We start from the raw sequence: 22414 nt of genomic DNA on the forward strand, positions 1-22414 counted from the left end.
CTCTCCTTTCTGAATCTCCACCTGGCTGCCTGTGCCCTGGGTGCGTCTGTCCCTCCGGGGCCACTGTCAGCCCCATGCCTGATCCAGCTCCATCCCAGGGTCCAGGGCTTGATTATCCACAAGGGCTGGTCTCCTTGAGACCTCCTGCTCAATGTCGAGCCAGCACCTCCTGCTCACCCTGTTCCACCTCCCTGCTACACCCAATCTGCCCCCAGTGTAGACCCTGTCACAAAGAAAGCCAAAGACAGAGGGATGGGGTGAAAGGCTGAGGGGAATTTCCAGAGGGACCCCAGGATTGGCTGGCGTCTCAACACCCAGGGGTCCAGGAAGGGACAGAGCAGACAGCTCCCTACCCCGCCAGTGATGGCAAAGGGCACTCAGGGGCAGAAGCACAGAGGGCTAGAGGGTCACAGAGGGACACTGCCAGCCCTGCCTCTCCCACCGCGCCCCTGCCAGCTCAGGATGGTGGCCTCACCTGAACGCAGGGTTTGGGGGCCCTTGGCCTGTGTGTTCCCCCTCTCCCTCCAGGGCCCTGGTCCCCTGAGGCTCTGAAAGGGCAGGCCCCTGTCAGCTTCAGCACTGGGAGGACACTGGGGCATGGTGGGGAGGATCCTCCTGCCCGTGGTCCCACCCGACACCTGGGAAGGCACTTCCTGGGAACTTCTAGTCCCACCTGGGGCTGGAGACTGAGGGCAGGTTCTCTGGAGCAAAGTCACAGTCCTCCTCTGAGAGCTCCGGGCAGGACTCAGGTGGAGCTGCCGCTCTTGCTGGCCTGGTTGTGGCTGGATGGCAGTGGCAATACCAGGGAGGTGTGGGGAGTATGGGGGGTGCAGACCGTGCCAGGTGACCCTGTCAATGAGGGTAACACCAAAATGACAATAAATTTTTTGTGCAGTGTTTCAGCAGTAATTTTATTGTTTTTCATAAAAATATCCTTGTAGTTAGTTTTAAGGAATCCTGGTGGTGCGGTCGTTAAAACACTTGGCCGCTGCTTCAAACCCACCAGCTGCTCCGTGGCAGAAAGGTGTGGCGGTCTGCTTCCATAGAGATTACAGCCTTGGAACCTCTACCGCGAAGTTCAGCTCTGTTCTACAGGGTTGTTACGAGTCAGGATTGAATCAACAGCAGTGGGTTTGGTTTTAGTTAGTTACAGCAACAAAAAACATTTTTTGTAGGCCCAGTTTACATGTATCAATATACCTACAAGGCTAAACCAACTTGAGAGCACCTAACAACAACAACACAAGGCTAAAACCGTATGCTAACTCACCATGGAGCCCTGGTGGTACAGCGGTTAAGTCTGCTAACCAAAAGGTTGGCAGTTTGAATCCACCAGCCTCTCGGTGGAAACCTTATAGGGCAGCTCTACTCTGTCCTAGAGGGTCACTGTGAGTTGGAATTGGTTCCGCAGCAACAGGCTTTTAATGTACTTTTTTTCTCTTTTGGTCAGAGCTGTCATCATTAACCAATTACAATGATGCTTCGAATCACGTGGTTTTGTCCGATGCGGTTGTTGTTATAGTCCATGATTTTGTCAAATTTTCTGGTGTTTTAGTTACAGTATTGTGGTAAGCAGTATTTGTGAACCTATATCAATAACTTTTTTGAGAATGAAGTAGTAGTTAGAGGAAAAAAAAGGCATCCACTCAGTTACTAATGTTGGAATTCAACATAGAACCATTTTACAATTTTGTTGTTAGTATTCATATATAGTCTAATATTACATTTAAGCAATTTATAACTATATCACATTCTATGATTAAAATTGGTAATATACTTACATCTATAAAAAGTATTGACTGTATAGCTCTTTGATAAGTGAAGAGAGACAAGGAAAGTTGAAAACACCAAGTGGGGGAAATGCAATGTGTCTTGATGCACGTTTAGAAATATAACTTAAATCTGAAGTTCTTTTTTTTTTTTAATTTTAATCTTTAAAAACTTTTCTTAAAAAAAATCAGTCTTGCAAGTATATATCTAATTTAAATGAAATTTTCAGGGTTTAAATTTGAATTATGGTTTAAAAGATATGGTTTAACTGAAGAGGAGTTAAAGCTTTGCATTCTAAAACGGAGCACTTTCTACGGTGCGGTATCCGAGGGTGCTTGTAATAGAGGTGCCAAGGCTGAGAGCGGCAAAGATTGATCTGCAAGAGGCCAAAGGCTGGGCTACGTTAGACGTTTTCACATTCCTAGCTAAACGCGACCCGTAGGATCTCTCCCACCCCCTTCACTAAGCCTCAAATTACTTCTCAATATCTCTGCGTCTGTGGCTTTGTGTGAGAGCAGCTTTTCCGAGCTGAAACTCATGAAGAACTGTTTGGGATCTACCATGGGACACTCAAGCTCTTGCAATCTTGTGATATTATCAGTTGAAAGTGAGCTGACAAAAGGCACGTATTTCCATGAAGTGATTCACAAGGCGCAGCTTTGAAGGCCAGGAAAGGAAAGTTCTGATTTAGTGTGGATTTTCCCTTCCTGCGGAAATGCGTGTTGTTCCTGTTTTTTTTTTTTTTTAAATTTTATGCTATTATTTCATTTATATTTCCATATACATCAGTCTACAACTTCTACATTATCTGGGCCATTATTGATTACAAACCTCAGCCATGAATGTATCTCATGCAACAGTAAATTTTAACATTAAAATGAACATAATTTTCATGTAGTTCGTAAACATTTTTACTTCATATTCTATCGTTTTCTTAGCACATTTTCACTTTAACCACATGAAAGTATACAAATGTGAGTACACTGAGGCTGTGTGTATGATACTGTAATTCAAAGGCGTAATCTTAATTTTGCTACTATGTTACCACATTCAGTAACATACAGGAATTACGCATTACAATGAGTACCAAACACTTTACTGAAGATTCTGTGTGGTCTGCTAACAGCATGAGTTAGTTGCCACACGGGGTGACACCAACGCTAGTGTCGCCATTGCCTGGGGGCACTGTCCTGGGGCGGTAAGGTTGGGGGTGCAGTGGGCTGTAAGGCGCCCTGCTCTGGCCCTTCCCCTCCTCTCAGGGGGCCTTGGGGGTTGGAGGTGGGCTTGGAGGGGTGGTGCCGGAGGCCCCGGGACCTGCCTTGTGAGCACTGCGTGGTCACCTTCCTCTCAACGCCCTCATCCGCAGCGATTGTGGGGGGGCCGCGCTCTCCCTCTACGGGGCGTGGGCTCTGCAGCAGGTACCCTGCCTCCTGGGCTGTCTCAGCAAAGGCAGGCCCCCTCACACTGGCCCCGCTGGCTGTGAGTATCGGGGCAGGAGAAAGGGGAGCTGGGGCAGTGGCTCGGCCAGCGGGGACTTCCCCTTTCCTGGACAGGGACCAGCGAAGTGGGCCTGGAGTGTGCCAGTCCCCTGCCCCACAGCCGTCTTGGGGATCCCCGGGGTGTCCTGGTGCCGGTCCTATCCGGTGTCCTCAGCTGGTTCAAGTGCTGGTACGGGACCCCAGCCTCTGGCACGTGATTCAAAAGGTGGGCCTGGTGCCCACGCCCCTCCTTCGCAGCTCTGCGAGAAACTCAGCACCTCCCCTTCTCCTCCTCACAGCCCCCACCCTTGGCTCCTCCCCTCCCCTTCTCACAGGCCCCATCCTCAGTTCCTCCCACCCCTTCTCCACACAGGCCTGCCCTTGGCTCCTCCCCTCCCCTTCTCGAGGCCCCGCCCCGGCTCCTCCCCTCTCCCCACAGGCCCCGCCCTTGGCTCCTCCCCTCTCCATCTTTCCCTCTATGTTCCGCCCTTGGCTCCTCCCCAGACCCTTCTCCATCCTCACAGCCCTGGGACCTGAAACCCCAAAGACCCCTTAGCGGTTTTCAGTCTCTCCCGGAAGACCCCACCTTTTCCAGAAGCCCCCCAGAAGAAAACACACAACTTGTGTGTCCGTTTATTTCAACGTATGGAGCAGAAACACGTTCCCGCATGGGTGGAAGACAAGAACACGGGCGGAACGTTGGGAAGTGACTGTCAGGTCGCTCCGAGGGCATCGCCACCACGCAGATTGACGCTCCACCTGTGTATATACGTGTCGACGCTCACACACGTGCACGCACACACACACCCACGCACACGCAGGGACGAGGCCAGGCGCGAGGCCCACAACGCTACGATGACGTTTATTACAAAAGTGTGAAACAGGAAGACTGTACCCCGCCTGAGCCGAGCTGCAAGGTGAGCACCGTGACTCCCGGGTGGCGCCCCCCTCACCTTGGCACACGCCCACTCACACCAGGGGAGTGGTCTCAGGCTGGGGGCGTGGGGAGGGCTCCGCTGGTGCACGCTGGGCCCACCCCGACTCACGGGGCAGAATCAAGTCAACAAGGCCTCCCAGCAGGTCCAGCTGGGACCGCGAGCCGCTGGAGGCCTCCAGGTCAGCCCCTCCTCCATGGGCCACCTTTCACGAGGGAGGGGTGTGGGTGCCCCTGTGAACACTGGGGACTCCAGGCTCAGTTCGGGCTTGCTCTGGGCTGCTCCTCCAAGCACTCACCACAGCGGGGGATGACCATCCACCCTGACTAGGCTCCCCTTCCAGGCGTCCATCATCCTGCTTGGTGAGGGGGGCTGGACCGAAAACGGCAGGCAGACCCAGGGTGTGAGTGGGACAATCAGACCTGATCTGGCTTGAGTATTAAGGCTGGGTGGCGGAGGCTTCTGGAGAGGCGGCCCTCCCCAGGGGGAGCCCAGCACCCGGGCCCCAGTGTTCGTGGGGACTCCATCCCTCTGGCTGTCCTGCCCATAGGCTTGCGCTCAGGGCCTTGGCTTCCACAGGGCTGGCTAAAGTGCTGGTGCCTGGGAGAGGGCTGGGGTGCCGGGTCTGCAGGTGTTGCTGCCCCTGGGGGCTCTTATTTGAGGGCGGAGTTGATGAGCAGCTGACAGGCCAGGAACACACAGAGCAGCACCCAGGAGCGGGGGTTCTGCAGGAGGCCAGGGGGTGGCAGGGGTGCGGCCCGTACAGTGTAGCTCAACATGGCTGAGAGGTGCCTGCAACACAGGCCAGAGGTATGCCAGGGCCCCACCCTTTTCTCCTGCTCCCACAGGCAGCAAGGGGCCTCTGGGTGCCTGACCACATGCTGGGCAGGGAGGAGAGGTGTACAGGCAGGGAGACGTGCCCTCTGGGCACCTGCAAGGGGAAGTGGGGACTGCAGGGGGGTGTGCTGGGCCTCCCAGGCACACGTTCCAGGCACACGTTTGGGGAGAGGGAGGCTCAGGGGCCAAGAGTGGGGCCTCTGCTCCTCTGTGCCCCCTGCTGTGGAATCTGACCTCATTTGAGTCCATATGGGATGTTTCTGGTGCCCTCTCCTCAGCAGGGAAGCACCTCTCCTGTGCTGGTGACCCCTGTAGGCCTCCTGCTGGGGTCTCCTGGCCTCTCTACCCCAAACCCTGCCTGGGGTCGGGGGAGGGTCCTGGCACGCCGTGCCTCCTGCCTGGCCCACCACCACTTCTCTGGGTGACTCTGACCCCGAGCCCTGGCAGCCTGCTCACCTGCGCAGTTCCTGCTGGGCCTCGTGGACCGACAGCACTGCCTCGTGCAGCGTCTGTAGCCGCCGTGCCTCCTTCCTGCACCGTGGGCACGGGCTCCCGCAGCCTGAGCCGGATTGGGGGGGGGTGGAATAGGGTGGGTGAGCTGACGTCCAGGGTCCCACCTGGCCTAGCCCTGCCTCTTTCATGGGAATCCTCCAAGACAAGGAGACTGGGGAGGAAGGGGTGTTTTGAGAGAGACTCCAGGCTCTGCTGACCTCTAAACAGCTGGGAGCCCGGGAATGGGCAGGGTGTTTGGCGCCCCCACCCAAGTGAGGGCAGAGGGCACTCAGGGTCAGAAGCATACAGGGCCAGAGGGTCACAGACAGATGGACACTGCCAGCCCTGCCTCTCCCTCTGAGTGAAGGGTTTGGGAGCCCCTGGCCTAGGTGTTCCCCTTCCCTCCAGACTGGTTGCCTGAAGCTTGGAGAGGGCAGCCCCTGTCAGCCCTGGGAGGCCATCAGGGCATGGGGGGGGAGGGGCTTCCTGCCTGTGGTTCTGTCCCACACCTGGGAAGGTGCTTCCTGGGGCCTTCCCTTCTTCCCAGGGGCTGGAGGTTGTCTGCAGGGGGCTGTCCTCCCCTTTCTACCTCTCCTCCTGGCTAGGTCAGCCCCGCAGTCCCAGACAGGCTCACCTGGAGTGAAGTCCCTGTCCTCGTCTGAGAGCTCAGGGCAGGACTCAGGCGTGGAGCCACTGCTCTCGGTGGTCTGGCTGTGGCCGGATGGCTGGTCGCTGGCCTTGCGGAGCCTACGGTCAGGGCCAGGGCCCTGGAGAGAGGGAAGCCTTGGCAACTAGAAGCCCACCTGCATGGCCCCAAGGCCCACATGTCCCTCCCACCGTGGAAGGTCATGCTGAGAGGCCCGAGAGCACCTAGGGGGCACACAGCAGCCACCTCGGGGGGCCTGGCAGCTGGCATGCTAATTCAGAACAGTTCTAGATGGGTCAACATGCAGAGAAGGGCACAGTCGGGTTTTGGACTTGGACTGACTCAGTGTGAGTCCCAGCCCTGGGGGACTGGGAGGTCATTGCCCCACTGGGCCTCAGTTTCCCCACTGGTGACCTCCAGGGGGTGGGTGAGGGCTAGCACATGGAGACTGATGCCCTCAACTATGCCCTGGGTCATGGCGTCCCATAAATGCAGAGCGGCTGGTGGGGACCCGGCTCTACAGGGCCTGAGGGCTGATCAGGGTCTCTTGGTACCCTGTGAGCTAAAGGATTCCATAGAATCTTCCAGAAGGCTAGAGCCCCCCAACACTGATAAGGGGACCCAAGGCCCAGCCAGCCTCTAAAAGCCCTGGGTAGAGAAATGACCAGGGTGTGGCTGTGCCCTGGGCAGGACTCAGAGCAGTAACTACAGTTAATTATGGTTTTCCCCACACACCTTCTCTGCCCACCCACCATCGCACCTGCCCCTGGGTGAGGCTGGTCCAGGAGGTACAGCTCAGCGGCAGGCTGATGCGCCTGGTGGTGGCTACTGCTGGCACGGCAGTGGCTTCCAGCCCCACCAATAGGGGACTAGCCTGGCTTCTCTCAAAAGTCACATCTTGGGGTTTGTCCAAGTTGCTGCCCTTCTTATACCCCCCCGCCCCCCGCCGAGCCTCCCTGCCTCTCCTCCCACCCTTTCCAGGCCCAGAGGGCTGTGCACATCCTGGCTCCTGCTCCTCCTGGGCAGGCCTCAGTTTCCTCATCTGCAGGATGCGAAAGTGTGCTACTAATGCTGCAGAGAGCACTTTGGGGAGCAACAGCGCAGGGAGGGGAGGTGGGTGATAGCCTCCAGGCCTGATCAGGGGTCCTGCGCTGGGAGAGGAAGGGCGGGGTGATGAGGACCTGCTGGGAGGGGGGGTGAGCATGTGCAGAGGGGACTGAGGGCTGAGGGCCAGGCGGTGCTCAGTCCAGGGCCAACCTTGTGCCTGGGGCCTGCGCTGCACAGGAAGGGGGTCTGGCGGGCCACAGTTGCCCTCTGCAGGGTATGTAGGATCCCGTCTTGCTCGAACTGTACGATGTCCTTCACAGGGTCCCAGGGGCTGAGGCTGCAAGGCCAGAGGGTGGTGGTGAGCAGAGGTGGAAGCCCTCAGGGCGAGGGGCTCCTGTCCCAGCCCTCAGCCTCCCAGCAGTGGTCAGAGACCCTGGGTGGGGCTGGGCACCCCCTGGAAAGGCGTTATGGCCACACCCCGTGTGCTGGGCTGAGGAAGGAACCCCAAGGGAGCCCCTGCCACTCTCTCTCCCCATTCCTCGCCCTTCAGGGCCAGGGGCTGAAGTGGTGAGGTTGGGGTGAGGTAGGGGTCCGCTAGGTGCAGCCACATGGCAGGGGCCCCCAGGTCCCCCCCTGCACTCACTCCTCATGTTGGTAGTGCCACTCCTGGGTGGCGGGGTCCAGGCGGAACAGCCGCGGCGTCCAGGGCGTGAGGGTCTGCTGGCGCTCAAGGGCCCTCCGCCGCTGCGCCTCCTCCAGGGTGAACTTCTCCTGTGTGGCCCTGTGCTGGTCACCTTCGCAGATGGCCCTGGTGACATGCTGCCAGAGCCTATAGGGAGGCACTGGCTGAGTGGGGTGGCACCTTCTGGAGGCTTTGAATCAGCAAGGGAAGGGTCCGAAGGATGGCTCAAAGAACCTCTGCTTGGTTGCCTCTCGTGGCAGGGAGCTCACTACCTCATGGGGCTGTTTGTTCACCACAAGATGGCTCTTTCCTATGCTGAGCCCTCGTCTCCTGCCCACAGCATCCGCCCCATGGAGCAATGGTCACCTGTCCCTGACAAGCCTGCAGAGCCTGTGGCTCGGACGGCCCTCATGCCTGCTCTTCCCCAGCACCTTGCCACTCACTCTCTCTAGTTGCCCTCTACCCCCAAGGGATACATCACTCTACACAAGGGTCAGGCTGCAGTCACCCTCCCTGTTAGGGGTGTCCCAGGCAGACACTCCCAGGGTCTGTGAGAACCTGGATAGCAGCGCCCCCCGTCCCCGTCCCCGTCCCCACCCCCGCCCGCGGCCTCACCGCTCAGACTCCAGCTCCCTCTGCTCCTCCACCAGCACCGTGTGCCGCTTTAGCCTCTGCGCGCGCACCTCCGCAGACGGGTTCCAGAAGAGCTCGGCACCCCCGCTCCCCTCCTCCTTGATGAAGACTTCTCGGTCCTGCCCGGAGACCCGGCAGGTCAGGGGTGCCGGGCCGGTCAGGGATGCCCCTCCTCCAGCGCGCGCACCAGGCCTTACCCAGTGCCCATTCCCCTCCAACCCCTTCCCCCGCTGGTCCGAGGCCCCTACCCAGTGCCCCGAGAGCCCCGCCAGGCCCCGCTCCTCCCCCGCCCGAACCCTCCGTGACCCCCCATCCCCCTTCTGGGTTCCTTACCCAGAGCCCTGGGAGCCCCGCCCATCCCCCATCCCCCCCTTCCTCCCGGCCCCCCAACCCCCCGCAGTCTGGGAGCCTTACCCAGTGCCCAGAGAGCCCCACCTGCTGTGGGGGGAACCTACCTGGTGCCCAGAGAGCCCCGCCCCACCTACCTCCCTGGTGGTCTTATCCAGTGCCCAGAGAGCCCCACCTGCTGTGGGGGGAACTTACCCAGTGCCCCGAGAGCCTGGCCAGCACCTCCTCTCCTGCTGTGATCCTCCCCGAGATTTGGTTGATGCTTGTGCTGCCCCCGAAGAAAGGCTGAAGGGACACCAGGCGCCTGGTTAGGGGCTGCGGTCATTCCTGGGGGCCCCTGTGCCCTCTCCAGAGCTGGGGAGGAGGGGAGGCCCCACCCTGGATGCACCCTTGAGGTCACAGAAGACAGGCCAGCTCACAGGAGCCCAGCTGGGAAGGGATGGAAAGCTGGACGTGGTCATGGTCACCCGAAGCCACCTGCCCTGGCAGCTCCCTCCCCTCCCTCGGCCCTGTCTGTCCTACCTGGAGGCCAGGGGATGCACCCCTTGTGTGCACATGCTGGGGGCCACCCTGGGGTGCAGGGTGTGTCCAAGGCCTCCTCCTCCCCCTCCCAGGCCCTCTGGTGGCCGCAGCCAGCCTGCCTTGAGCTTGAACTCCAGCTCGGCCTGGAGGTTGTTCTTCTCACACTTCATGGTCACTTTGCCACCCAGTTCCATGGTCATGGTGCCATAGAAGATTCCTGAAACACAGGCGGGTCAGGAGTCAGGGGTCACCCTCATCCAGCAGCGATGACTGTGTGAGATCCCAGTTGGGTGGGGTGGGGTGGGGAGGGACCAGCACCTCCGTCCTCCCAGGGCCTTTGCTCAGGCTGCTCTGCCAGGAAACGACCCATCTCTGGGACAGGATCACCTCCACCAGGACTCGCCTGCCCCTGTGAGGCACCCATCACGTCTGTCACTCTGTGTGACTCTGAGGCTCTGGTGTCAATGCAGCTCTGAAGGGCGGTGTCCACCCTGCTCCCTACTGTGCTCCCAGGGCAGTGCCCAGCACCCAGTGTCCAGAACAGTGTCCCATGCCTGGCATCTAGTATGCACCTTCATGCCCAGAATAGCACCTGGCATCCAGTAGACTCCTGCATCCTTAGGATAGTGCCCAGTGCTTGGCATCTAGCAGGCACCCACGTGCCCAGGACAGCACCCGAAGTCCAGGAAACATCCACGTCTCCAGGATGGTGCCCAGCTCCCAGGGCCCAGTAGACACTCACAGGCCAAGGATGGTGCCCGGCATATTTTTTGAATTGTTGTTGTTAGGTGCTGTCGAGTCTATTCTGACTCATAGCGACCCTACAGAACAGAGGAGAACTGCCCCATAGGGTTTCCAAGGAGCGGCTGGTGGATTTGAACTGCCAACCTTTTGGTTAACAGCTGAGCTCTTAAGCACTGCACCACCAGGGCTCCATTTTTTGAATTAGAACATGCTTTTTGAATTAATGAAGGGAAAAATAAATGCTCCTTTCTGGTCACATGGAGGACTTCATCTAATTCAAGAAACAAAACCCATTCCCGCTCTAAATCACCTAGAAGAGTGGGATAAAACAGGTCCCATTCAAAAATGAAAAAAAAAAAAGACAAGGCTCTTTGTAACAGCAAAAGACTAGCAGCCCCCGCCTCACTCCCCAGGGGACTGGCCAGCTGTGTTTGGTTTAGGCCCCAGCACAGGCTGGAAAACTAGCTAGGAGGGACCGAGAAGGGTCTCCTGTGCTGCCCGTGGGGGGCAGGGTGTCCTACAAACTGAGAGAAGCACCTGTACAGCGGGGAGTACCTGGGCCACCATCAGATGCCCGTATCCAGGAGGGTGGGGCCGGGCCTCGAGGCTGCCCGGACCATCCCTTTGTCTGTGGTTTTGACTCTGAAGCCAGGTAAATGTCTTACATAATTATCAAACAGAACTAAATTTTTAAAAAGCAATCCCCAACTCAACAATAACAAAAAAAAACCCAATTTAAAAATTGGCAAAGGTGGTTACCACTACTGACAGTTCTGATCAAGGCCATGATAGAAGGATCCTGACAGAATGGGAGAAAAATGTGGAGCAGAACCTCAAATTCTTAAAAAATCCAGACTTACTGGACCGGTAGAGACTGGAGGACTCCCGGAGACTATTGCCCTGAGATACTCTTTAAACCTTGAACCGGAACTAGCTTCTGAGGTCATCTTTTAGCTAAATAACAAATTGGCTCATAAAATAAATACCACCCGTGAGTAATGAACTCCAAATGGTCAACAATTACTCTAAAGCAAAGACAAGAATGTAAGGGGGGCAGGGAAACTAGATTCATGGAAACAGAACAACCGGAACAGAAATAATGAGAATGTTCTGGCGTTGTGAAGAACGCAACCAACCTCACCGAACAGGCTGTGTAGAAATTGCTGAGTGGGAACCTAAACCGCTGGGTAAACCTTCACTGAAAACACAATAAAGTATTATTAAAAAAAGAAAACACAAGAACAAAAACCCAGCGGAGCACAGTTCTACTCTTCGGCATATACGGTCAACAGGAGTCAGAATCAACTTGATGGCAACTGATTTTTATATAAATGGAATCACAGAGTGGAAAAAAAAAAAGGGCAAAGGACATCATCAGTAAGTGTTGCTGCTGTTAGCTGCGGTCAAGTTGGTCCCCGACTCGGGGCAACTCCACGCACGACGGAACGAAATGCTGCCTGGTCCTGCGCCAGCCCCGTGATCAGCTTCAGATCTGACTGTTGTGACCCAGAGGGTTTTCATGGACTGATTTTCAGAAGTAGATTGCCAGGCCTTTCTTCCTAGTCTGTCTTAGTCTGGAAGCCCCACTGAAATCAGGTCAGCATCATAGCAGCCCACGAGCCGCCACTGACAGACGGGTGGTGGCTGCTTTGGGCGGGAACTGAACCCTGGTCTCCCACGTGAAAGGCAAGAATTCTACCGCTGAACCACCACTGTCCTCTCATCAGCCATGAGAAAAATGTAAATCGAAACTACAGTGAGATACCACTCCACCCCACTAGGAAGGCTATTATCAAAAAACCAGAAAACAAAACGTGTGAGGATGTGAGGAAACTGGATCCCTTGCCCATTTCTGGTGGGAATGTAAATGGTGAAGCCACTGTGAAAACAGTTTGGTGGTTCCTCAAAAAAGCTGAACACAGAACTACTAAGCCCTGTTGCTGTCGAGTGGATCCACCGGATAGCGACCCTGTAGGACAGAGAGGAACTGCCTCCTAGGGTTCCCAAGGCTGTAATCTTTACTGAAGCAGACTGCCGCATCTTTCTCCCACGGAGCGGCTGGTGGCTTGGAACCGTTGACCTTTCAGTTAGCAGTTGAGTGCTTAGCCATTGTGCTACCATACTATATGACCCCCCAAATTCCACAGCTAGGTATATACCCAGAAGAATCAAAAGCAGGAACACAAACACATACGTGTACGTGAATGTTCACTGCAGCATTATTGCCGATAGCCAGGAGCTGGAAAGAACCCAAGTGTCCATCAACATGTGGATAACCACACCGTGGCTTATATGTACAACAGAACATAACTGGGTCATAAAGAGAGATGAAGTTCTGATACGTGTGAGCCAGTGGGTGGCGTAACTTTGGAGAGGAGTTATTCTGGATGAAAATTAGGATAAAAACAATGCCAACACCAAACCACCCACTGTTTTCAGCCATCATGGCGTTGGTGACAAGGCTGGTATGTTGTTCCGAGACCAAGAGTGCCGTGTGGGAGAAGACAAATAATCGCGGAGTGACACTGAAAACTGGGCTGACTGTTGTGGGGGAAGGAAGACTCAGAGGTAAGACCAAAAAAATTAAACAAAAATCCTGCCATCTTGAATCTGGACCAGAAGTGTCAGTGTGGACACATGATCTGTCTTAAAACAAGAAAGATTTCCATGCTCGCTGCACTGGAAAGCCCAGGAAACAATGACCACACTGCTCGGAAGGAGCACATCTGGCCGCCATACTGTGGTCTCCAGATCCCACCTCCAACTAGAAAGAGCCTGAGGCTTCCTGGAGGAAGGGCCGACTCCAGGTCTGGAGCAGGGACTGTCCGGGGGCTCCTCTGGTCACACCAGGAGCAAGAAGGTGAGCAGAGTTACTAAAATCTAGCCACCATCAAGTCAACTCCAACTCATGGTGTCCCCATGTTGTCAGAGTACAACTGTGCTCCATCGCATTTCCAATGGCTGATTTTTCAGAAATAGATCACCAGGCCTTTCTTATGAGCGCCTCTAGGTGGACCTGAACCTCCAGTCTTTCAGTTAGCAGCTGAGTGTGTTCACTGTTTGCATCACCCAGGAACTCCAGCAAAGCTACTAGGGCTGTGTCAAAATGACTCAGGGGCCGACTTGAGAGATCTCCCACTGGTCAAAGATGGGCCCATTCGAGCACCCATGAAGAAAACTGGAATGTCCTGAAGCCATCAGACATGTTCAAACCAAATAATGCTCAAGAAACAACAGCCTCAGCAGCTCCCACCTTTGGAAGACACAGGGAAAGAGTCTGAAAAGACAAAAAAATCAGGCATTTATCCTCAGTGCACTGATCCTCCTGCGTAACCACACAGTAGATGAGGCATTCCTGCTGACTGAATGAAGAAAGGATGACAGAGCGTCATCATCCAGGCATGGAGAATCAACGTCCACTCACACCACAAAGACAGAGACAATGGACATGATGGATCCCGTGATGGAAAGACATGAAACGATGAGTAATCTTGTCGAAAAAGCTCTGCCTAGTAGGATCAAGCCTCTAGCATAGCAGGTCAATGTCCAGATTACAGGGAATACAAGAACAGACGAATACACTCAATTACACCACGGGAAAGCAGCCAGTAAAATCTAGACTGCGGGAAACTCAAGGAAATATCCTCATTTCCTCAAGAAATACGTTGCAAATAAAAACAAAAAAAAGAAAAGAAAGAGATGGGAGGAAGGCAAGGCAGTCTTAAGAGACGGAGTACCCAATCACGAAGTATGGACCTTACTTGGAGTCCTAATCAAACAAAGGAATTGTACCATATCTGTGTGTGTATAAATATAAGTATATGTAACAGTTGGGGAACTTTGAACACTGATTCTATATCTGATGATATTAAGATCTCATTGAGGTATGACGACAATCTTGTGGTTATGTTTATGAAGGGAATCCTTATCTTCGAGTGATACACAATGAAATATACAGATGACATGGTATGACGTCTAGACAGTATGACGTCTAGACGGTATGGTGTCTAGACGGTGATGGCGTCTAGACGGTATGATGTCTAGGATTAACTTCCATATCATTAGGGTGGGGAATGTGTAGGGCACGGAAGAAATAAAATTGGCAGCTTGCTGTCTTTTGGGTAGATGGGAGTTCCCTGTACGATTCTGTATCTTTGCCTTTTGAAGTTTTCCATAATAAAAAGTTTGTAAAAAGTCCAGACTTGATGGTCTGAATGAGACTGGAGGGACCTGAGAAGACATGGCCCCCGGACTCTCTGTCAGCCCAGAACTAAAACCGTCCCTGAAGCTAACATTTCAGACAAAGATTAGACTGGATGATAAGACACAAAATGATACTGGTAAAGAATGAGCTTCTTCGCTGAAGTAGATACATGAGACTAAATGGGCAGCTCCTACCCGGACGTGAGAGAAGAAGGCAGAGGGGGACAGGGGCTGGTTGAATGGACACAGGGAATACGGGTTAGAGAGGAGGAGCGTGCTGTCACATTGTAGGGACAGCAACTAGGGTCACATAACAATGTGTGTGTAAGTTTTTGTATGAGAAACCAACTTGAATTGTAAACTTCCACTTAAAGCACACACACACACACACAAATATATATATATACACACACACAGCGGTCTTTCAAGTGCATAGATGAACACACAAAAAAATAACGGATATCCCCGGGAAGAAAAAGCAAGAGAAGGAAAAAGAAGAGGAAGAGTGGGAAGAAGAAGAGGAAGAAGGAGAGAAGAAAGAGGAGGGGAAGGAAGGGAGAGCTGCAGATCAGAAAGGGTGTCAGCTGATCTGAGACCTCCATCTCCGAGGTTCCCGTCGTAAGAGAAGACAAAGCCTTGGGCCAGGGTCACACAGAGAGTTAGTTCTGAGATGTTTCCATGAAGCCGGCACTGTCATGTGGCCATACCCTTGGCAAAAGGGAGAGCTGCAGAAAGCCCTTCTGTCCTAAGGAAAAGTCAAGGGAACATGTGTATTGGGTTGGGATTAAAAATAACAACACAACTCTGAGAATTTGCAAGCATAGGCTCCCTGTCAGGTGAGTTTGGGATTCAAATGGACACTTCCTGTGTGGTCCAGAAGCAACCTGCTACATGTTAGAGCCAGGAAAACCCCCAACAAACTCAGAATCCCAAGGTCTTAGCAGAGACATTCATTCGTCTACTGAACAAATGTTTACAGAGCATCTACCAAGGCACTGCTGTGTGCAGTGGGATGTAGCAGCAAACGAATTAGAATGTTAAAATTACTGGATAGAGAATATGAAGCCATTACGTCGATAACATGTAAAGCCACACAAGAGGGAGTTGTAAACATGATCAAGGAACAAGGTGCATGTATGAAAGGATAGGCAGATTTGAAATAGAATCAAGTAGAACTTCTAGGGAACAAACAAACAAATATAAAAAAAAACCAAACAAACAAAAAACACCAAATTGAAATCTCAGTTAAACACTGGGTAAGTCAGAGTTTAAGACAGATCTAAACAATTGCCTAGAACGCACAGAGATAAATGAGTGAGATGGTTTAATTTATGTCTAATTGGAGTTTTAGAAGAAAGACGTGGAGAAATCAGGGGTGCGGCAATAATAAGAAAATCATTGCTAAAACATTTCCAGGACAGTGGGAATATAAAATGGTACAGCTGCTACGGAAACAGTTTGGCAGTTATTCAAAACAACCCAGCGTTACCAAGTGACCCAGGAATTAATTCCACCTTTTAGGTATATACCCAAAAGACTTGAAAGCAGGGACACAAACCAATACTTGTACACCAGTGTCCATAGCAGCATTTTATTCACAATAGCCAAAAGGTGGAAACAACTCGTGTCCATCAACAGACGAATGGATAAACACAACATGGTCCATGCAGGCAATGCAGTATTATTCAGCCATGAAAAGGAATGAAGTCCTGATTCACGCTACATCATGGGTGAACCTTGAAAATACTATGCTAAGTGAAGTAAGTCTGACACAAAAATACAAATATTGTATGATCCCACTTAAGTGAAATATCTAGAATAGGCAAATAAATACACACAGACAGAAAGTAGATGAGTGGTTACCAAGGGCTGGGGGACAGTGGAGTGGAAGTCATTGCTTAATGAGTACAGAGGTGCTGTTTGTGGTAATGAAGTTTTAGAGATAGTGGTGATGGTTGTACACTGTGACTATAATTAATGCCACTGAATTGTACCCTTAAGAATGGTTAAAATGGCAAAGTTTATGTTATGATTTTACTACAATAAGAATAGAAAAAAAAGTATTTGACCCATAGAGAATGATCCCACCATCCCCACCACCCCTAATTTTTCTTTTTCAGGCTTGACCAAACCATGAAACTCCACGTTCAAAAAGTTAAAAAAAAAAAAAATCCAAACCATGACACACTATGGTGATGTTGTAGAACACCAAAGACAAAGAGAAGATGGTACAAATAGCTACAGAGAAAAACAGATTACATGACAGGGAGACAGCTGATTTATCACCAGTCATTATCGTCAGTCACATCGGAAGCCAGGAGGCAGTAATAAAAATATCTTCATAGAGGTGAGAAAACAACAACGTACCTGGAATTATATACCCAGCTAAAATATCATTAGAGAGTGAGTGAGTGAAATAAATCTCTTCAAACAAATCCAAACCAGAAGAGTTCACCCCCATGGTGCTCTCACTGATGGAATGGGCTTGGGCTCTGCCCTCCAGGGTGGGGGCAGCCCAGCGCCACCTCTCACCTTTGCAGTGGGCATAGGGCATGGTGATGGTGTAATCTTCAGCTCGGTTCAGGAAGGTGAGCGTGGCTTTGCCGTCCAGCAGAGCCGACAGTGAGTTCCCTGCAGAGGAAAGGGGCAGTGGGGCCTGTGAGTGGAGACAGACTCTTGGAACCCAGGGGCCACACCTCAAAGTCACAGGCTCTGAGCAATCTTCCAGAAAGTCCAAAGAGTTCCCAGCACCCCCAGCTGTGTCTGTGGGTGAGTGTCTTAAGCAATCTGAGCTTCTGGGTCTGTAAAACCCCTGTCCAGTTCTGACGGGCCATTTGTCCTGATGAGTTATTTAACTTACCACATGTTAACGTTTTATTTCAGCGACTAAACCAGGAATTCTGAGTGGACGTTGGTGCCCTTAGGGGGCCTTTCAAACTAACCTGGTCCCCTGCTCTAATTTTTAAACATCCCTGTAAAAGCTCAGCTGCTAACTGAAAGGTCAGTGGTTCAAACCCACCAGTGGCTCCACAGGAGTGGCAGTCTGCTTTAGTGAAGATTACAGCCTTGGAAATCCTATGGGGCCGTTCTACTCTGTCCTATAGTGTCGCTATGAGTCGGAATCAATGCGATGGCAATTACGGGTAGAGGGTAACAGCCACCGCAATGGATTCCAGCACACCAACAATTAGGAAGATGGTGCAGGACCAGGCAATGTTTTATTCTGTTGTACATAAGGTTGCCATGAGTCAGTGCCAACTCGACGGCAGCTAACAGCAACAACAAAGTAGAGGGTGTGGACCCCCGCTCTGGGCTGAGAATCGCAGCCTTTATCAGTGATGGTGGAAAGGGTATGCTGACCCAAGTGTTGGCTCCAGAGAGCAGACTCCACAATGTCCCCTCCTCTGCAGACTCCCTCACATCCTGAAGATGGCTGGGAACGCAGAGGTAGGTACTCAGCACACACCTGCCCACAAATGAATAAGCATGGAAGCAAACGCTTTCTGAGCACCCCTGCTAGATCTAGAGCAGGCCGTCCGACGGAACCTTCTGTGATGACAGAAATGTTCTATGCTCTGCTGTCCCATACGGAGGTGTTACGGATTGAATTGTGTCCCCCAAGATCTATGTTGGAATCCTAACACCTATACCTGTGGATGTGATCCCATTTAGGGAAAGATTTTTTTTGTTATGTTAAGGGACCACAGCGGTACAGGGCAAGCCCTAAACCCGATCACCTCTGAGTGCTATAAGGAGCAGAACAGACACAGCGACAGGCACATAGCAGGGAAGACAGACGCCACGTGAGGATGGTCTACAAAGACCCAGGGAACACCTGGGACACCATAAAGACAGGAATTGACTCACAGTGACAGGCACATAGTGGGGAAGAGGGACACCGCATGAGAATGGTCTATAACGATCCAGGGAACACCTGGGGAACCATAAAGACAGGAATCGACTCGGCCGGGACCCTGATTTGGACTTGTAGTCTCCAGGACTATGAGAAAACACATTTCTGTTCTGTAAAGTCCCCCACTTGCGGTGCTTCTGTTACAGCAGTGCTGGGAGACAGGTGGTCACTGGTCACGTGTGGCTATTAAGCACTTGCGATGTGGCCAGTGTGAATGAAGAACACGATTTAAAATTTTATCGGCTTTTAATTAATTTAAATAGTCCCATGTGCTGGTGGCTGCCATATCAGACAGTGTGGCCCTAGCTTGTACCTCTTCATGCAGGTTCTCTCTTTCAGCCCTCAGGTATCCGTGCAAACGGTGCCCACTTTACAGCTGAGTTATGTGAGGCTGGGGAGGAGCCAGGCTTGGACTGCTTGGCCTGACTCCAGGCTCTGGGAACTTCCACCACCTGCGTGGTCCCTGACTATGAGGGCCATGCAGATGGCCACCATCTGAGATGGCCCTTTCCCCTCTGTGCCCCCCCCCAGCCCCCTCACCGTAGAACTTGGACTTGGCGGTGATGCTGCCACTGATGCAGAAGCCGTCCTTCCGGTTGCTGACGTGGAAGGCGGACACGGGCGGGTGGTGGGAAACCTGGGTGGACAGTGGGGTGACCCGTCGAGGCGAAGACTCGGCTTCCCAGGGAGAAGACCACCCTGCCCATGCATCCTGCCCAGGCCCAGAGCTTGCTCACTGTGGCCAGGTCTGAGTCTGGGGCCTGGAGCAGACTGGAATTCCTGCTCCAGAGTCCCCTCGGAAATCAAGATAAACTGCCGCGGTCCCTATGGAGGAGCCCCTGCGTGGTGCCAATGGTGCACGCCCTCGGCTGCTAACCAAAAGGCTGGTGGTTCGAGTCTACCCAGAGATGCCTCAGAAGAAAGCCTGGTGATCTATTTCCAAAAGACCAGCCACTGAAAGCCCTGTGGAGCGCAGTTCTACTCTGACACACATGGGGTCGCTAGGAGTCGGAGTCGACTCAACAGCCACTCGTTCCGTCCCGTTCTCCTTACGGAAAACCCTTCTGCTGTCACAGCCATGGTGGTGTGTCTGCAGCCGACTCAGTCAGTCAGCACCTTCTGGGAAAGCCCCATGGGCAGAGGCCAGGGATAGGGCCATGAGAAAGGTGCATCGGGGCGAGACCTCCCCGCCCTCTGAGGCCCCGCGCCCGCCAAGGTGGTGGTGGTGGTGGGGTGGGGGGGCTCTTGCCTGCTCTGCGATGTAGAAGGTGTGGCTGTCCGTCTGTGGGTGGAACCAGCGGCAGCGGAAGACTTCCCCGAGGATGGGGTTGTAGGGCTTCTTGATCCCCTGCAGACGATGGACAAAGAGCCTTATGGGGGAAACCTGGCGGGCACGGGCCCTCTGAGGCAGACCATGTGGGCAGGGTGGGGCACCTGGGAACAGCACTGCCTTTTGCTTTGGGGAGACTATGGTTCTATTCTGGTCCTGCCTGTTGCTCTGCTCAGAGTGGGCAGGGACACTGACCACCCCTCCGTTTCCCGGACTTTGGGTGGAGCCCGCACAACCCACTCAAAGCCCAGAGGCTTCTGATGACTCTTGAAATAAAATCCCAGATTGTCTGGCCTGGCTGCCTCTCTGACGGCCCCTTCCCCTCTCCCTCAGCTTCAGACGTGCCCCCAGCTCTCTGCTCTCCAAATGACCCAATTTGTTCTCCCGGACTCTGCTCTCCGTGCCCCCATCCCAGTGTGGCTGCTGCTTCCGGTCGTTCAGCTGGGACCCCTGAATCTGGGTCTAAAGAGGCCTGGTCACCCCTTGCGTCACCCCTGGGACCCCATTTCTCACTGTGTGTGTGCACTGTCTGCCTTGTACCACAGGCCGTGGATTCTGGGAATGCAGGGGGCAGGTCTGCGTGTCCCCAGCGCTGACCTGAGAGGCCATGCCTGTAGCCCCGTGTTCTCCATTCAGTTCCTCTGCTGCCCCCCAAGCCCCCTCTGAGGCTGAGCCTACAGCCCGCACTTCGTCCTGCCCACAGATGCCTCCTGGAGCCTCCTTCCATGAGAAGTCCCTGGGAGCTCCCTCTGCCCTGTCTACACTACCTATATGGCTGAGCACCCGGGCCCACCTGACTGCCCTAGGCTAGGGTCTCCACCTCCGCGCCATAAGTCTGCCCAGCTACAGGCGGCGTGGCCCAACACTGAAGGCACCAGGCAGTCAGGAGACCTGGTCTACCCCAAACTGCCGCCTGACTTTGAGGCGTCCCTTCCCTTCCCTGAGCCTCAGTTTCCCCACCTGCACAATGAAGAGGTGGAGCCAGAATCACGGTTTCCCAACTAGTGTCCCACGGAACCCCAGGGCTCTGTGGGGGTTGGCGGCGGGGAGGGCAGAGCTGCGGTTTCACTACACCCGGAGCAGCTCTGGCCTCACAGATTCCAGGGCAGGGGTCCTAAGAAGGGGTTCCTTCACCAAACAAAAAGCCATGCCAGTGCGAATCCTACAGCTGCCTCCAACCTCAGTGCCTTGGCCTTGCCCGTTGAAGCCGCTTCCCTGGTACCTCTGTGAGGCTCTTTGTGGGGAGAGTCGAGGCCGCCCTTGTAGCCTGGCCTGAGCCTGCTCTGTGGGAAGTCAGGGCCTGCCCCCATCTCTGAGAACCTGGCCACCAGCGGATGGCCTTGGAGGCCGCAGGGGTGGCCCAGTGGCAGGCAGTGGGTGCCAGGGAAGGCGCCGAGTGGCAGCCCGTGGTTCCTTACCTTGGGCTTCTTGTAAAAGCCCGACAGGTACCAGCGCAGCACGTGTTTCATGCGGCTGTAGGCATCCTCCTCCAGCGTGGCCCTGTGGCGGCAGGGAGCCCCTGAGTCAGACCGGGTCCCCGAGTGGCCCACCCACCCTGCCCTCCGCCCACAATGCTGCACGCTGGCCTCCTGGCCATGACACTAGGGCCGATCCTTCCTGCCCTGGCAGCCCTGAAGCAGGGACCTCCCTGACCACAACACGGGGGCCCACACCATCCTGCCCCTCCACTGCCCCTGCCTCCACGAAGCCCCGGAGCTCCCGCCCTCCTCATCCCTGTGCTGGCTCCTGGGTGTGCTGTGCAGGGCAGCCTCGTCTGAGCAGGTGACGAGGACACAGCCCCACCCTCCCCTCCACCAGCTCCTCCGGGGCTGGTCTAGGGGACAGGACATCTCCCAGGGCCAAAGCCTGTGGGGACAATGGCCAAGCTCGGCCCAGGCCCTGGGGGTGGGTAGGGGGTCCTGGGAAAACTCAGTGGGGCAGGCAGGTGCTGGGCTCTGGGCTTCCTACTTGGGAGGCACGTTGGCAGGGCTGGGCTCCCGTGGGCACACCTGGCCGCCGGCTTACCTGGAGAGCAGGTCGGCGTGGTAGTAGTAGTCGGACAGCTTGTTGAGGAAGGAGCGGGGCTCCAGCACAAAGGTGGGCAGCACCACACGGGACAGGTCCATGCCCGGCCGCAGCTGCCGCAGCAGTACCCATATCAGGCTCTTGTTCTCCTCCGACACCGTCTCCACCTGAGCCGACTCGCCCAGCTGCAGCAGAGGCCCCGTCAGGCCAGCAAGATGGGCGAGGGAGGAGGGGCGGCCGCATCCCGCTGCCCCATCGGGTTCCCCCTTGGGCCGTGTGACCCCTCCCCTGGAGGTACGGCCCACTCCGGCCAGGAGGGCGCCCACGCCCTGGCCTAGGCCTCGATCATAGACTCCTGCCCTCTCACCCAGCAGACCTGGTGCCCTCCTCGGTCTGGGAAGACCCCTCCCCTCTCTGCGTCCCAGGAGCCACCCCTGCCCTGGCTATTGAACCCTTTTTTGGGATGTTGAGTGACTTTGTCACTATTGCGGGAAGGGCCCTGCCCAGGGAGAGCTTGAACAATGATTCCTCAGGACACCGGCATCAGATAAGACCATCCTGTGGCCGTCCCAGGGCCAAACAAAAACAATAGCCTCCACGATCACACCCGGGCACCGGCAGGAACAAGGACACGGCCTCTGACCACAAGCATGACCCGACATCCGTCTCCCAGACACATCAGTGCTTGTTGCTCCTGGTCAGCTGTGGGCTAGCCTGTCTGTCTTCTTGCCTCTGAATGGTGTGATGACTGATGACGGTCCCTAATCCTGGAACCACCATGCTTCCTGACACCCTCCCCAAGGTCTGTA

The 22414-nt window shown here is 54.5% G+C and overlaps 1 protein-coding gene across 1 annotated transcript in view; it reads right to left on the bottom strand.

Moving 5' to 3' along the window:
• Positions 1 to 3310: 3310 nt before the first annotated feature.
• Positions 3311 to 22414, bottom strand: part of OSBPL5 (oxysterol binding protein like 5) — a 46368-nt gene continuing 27264 nt past the window's right edge. Inside the window, exons 9-21 of the mRNA XM_023541819.2 lie at positions 21606 to 21790; positions 20999 to 21080; positions 19500 to 19598; positions 18791 to 18887; positions 16870 to 16968; positions 9510 to 9607; positions 9064 to 9153; positions 8503 to 8639; positions 7849 to 8034; positions 7416 to 7542; positions 6147 to 6279; positions 5477 to 5579; positions 3311 to 4975 (exon numbers count right to left, since the gene is read on the bottom strand). Of these exons, the coding sequence (XP_023397587.2) occupies positions 4837 to 4975; positions 5477 to 5579; positions 6147 to 6279; positions 7416 to 7542; positions 7849 to 8034; positions 8503 to 8639; positions 9064 to 9153; positions 9510 to 9607; positions 16870 to 16968; positions 18791 to 18887; positions 19500 to 19598; positions 20999 to 21080; positions 21606 to 21790 (1575 nt within the window). The 3' untranslated portion in view covers positions 3311 to 4836. The remainder of the gene's footprint in view (positions 4976 to 5476; positions 5580 to 6146; positions 6280 to 7415; positions 7543 to 7848; positions 8035 to 8502; positions 8640 to 9063; positions 9154 to 9509; positions 9608 to 16869; positions 16969 to 18790; positions 18888 to 19499; positions 19599 to 20998; positions 21081 to 21605; positions 21791 to 22414) is intronic.

This window comes from Loxodonta africana, chromosome 7 (genome assembly GCF_030014295.1).
Source record: "Loxodonta africana isolate mLoxAfr1 chromosome 7, mLoxAfr1.hap2, whole genome shotgun sequence".
Taxonomy (NCBI): Eukaryota; Metazoa; Chordata; class Mammalia; order Proboscidea; family Elephantidae; genus Loxodonta; species Loxodonta africana.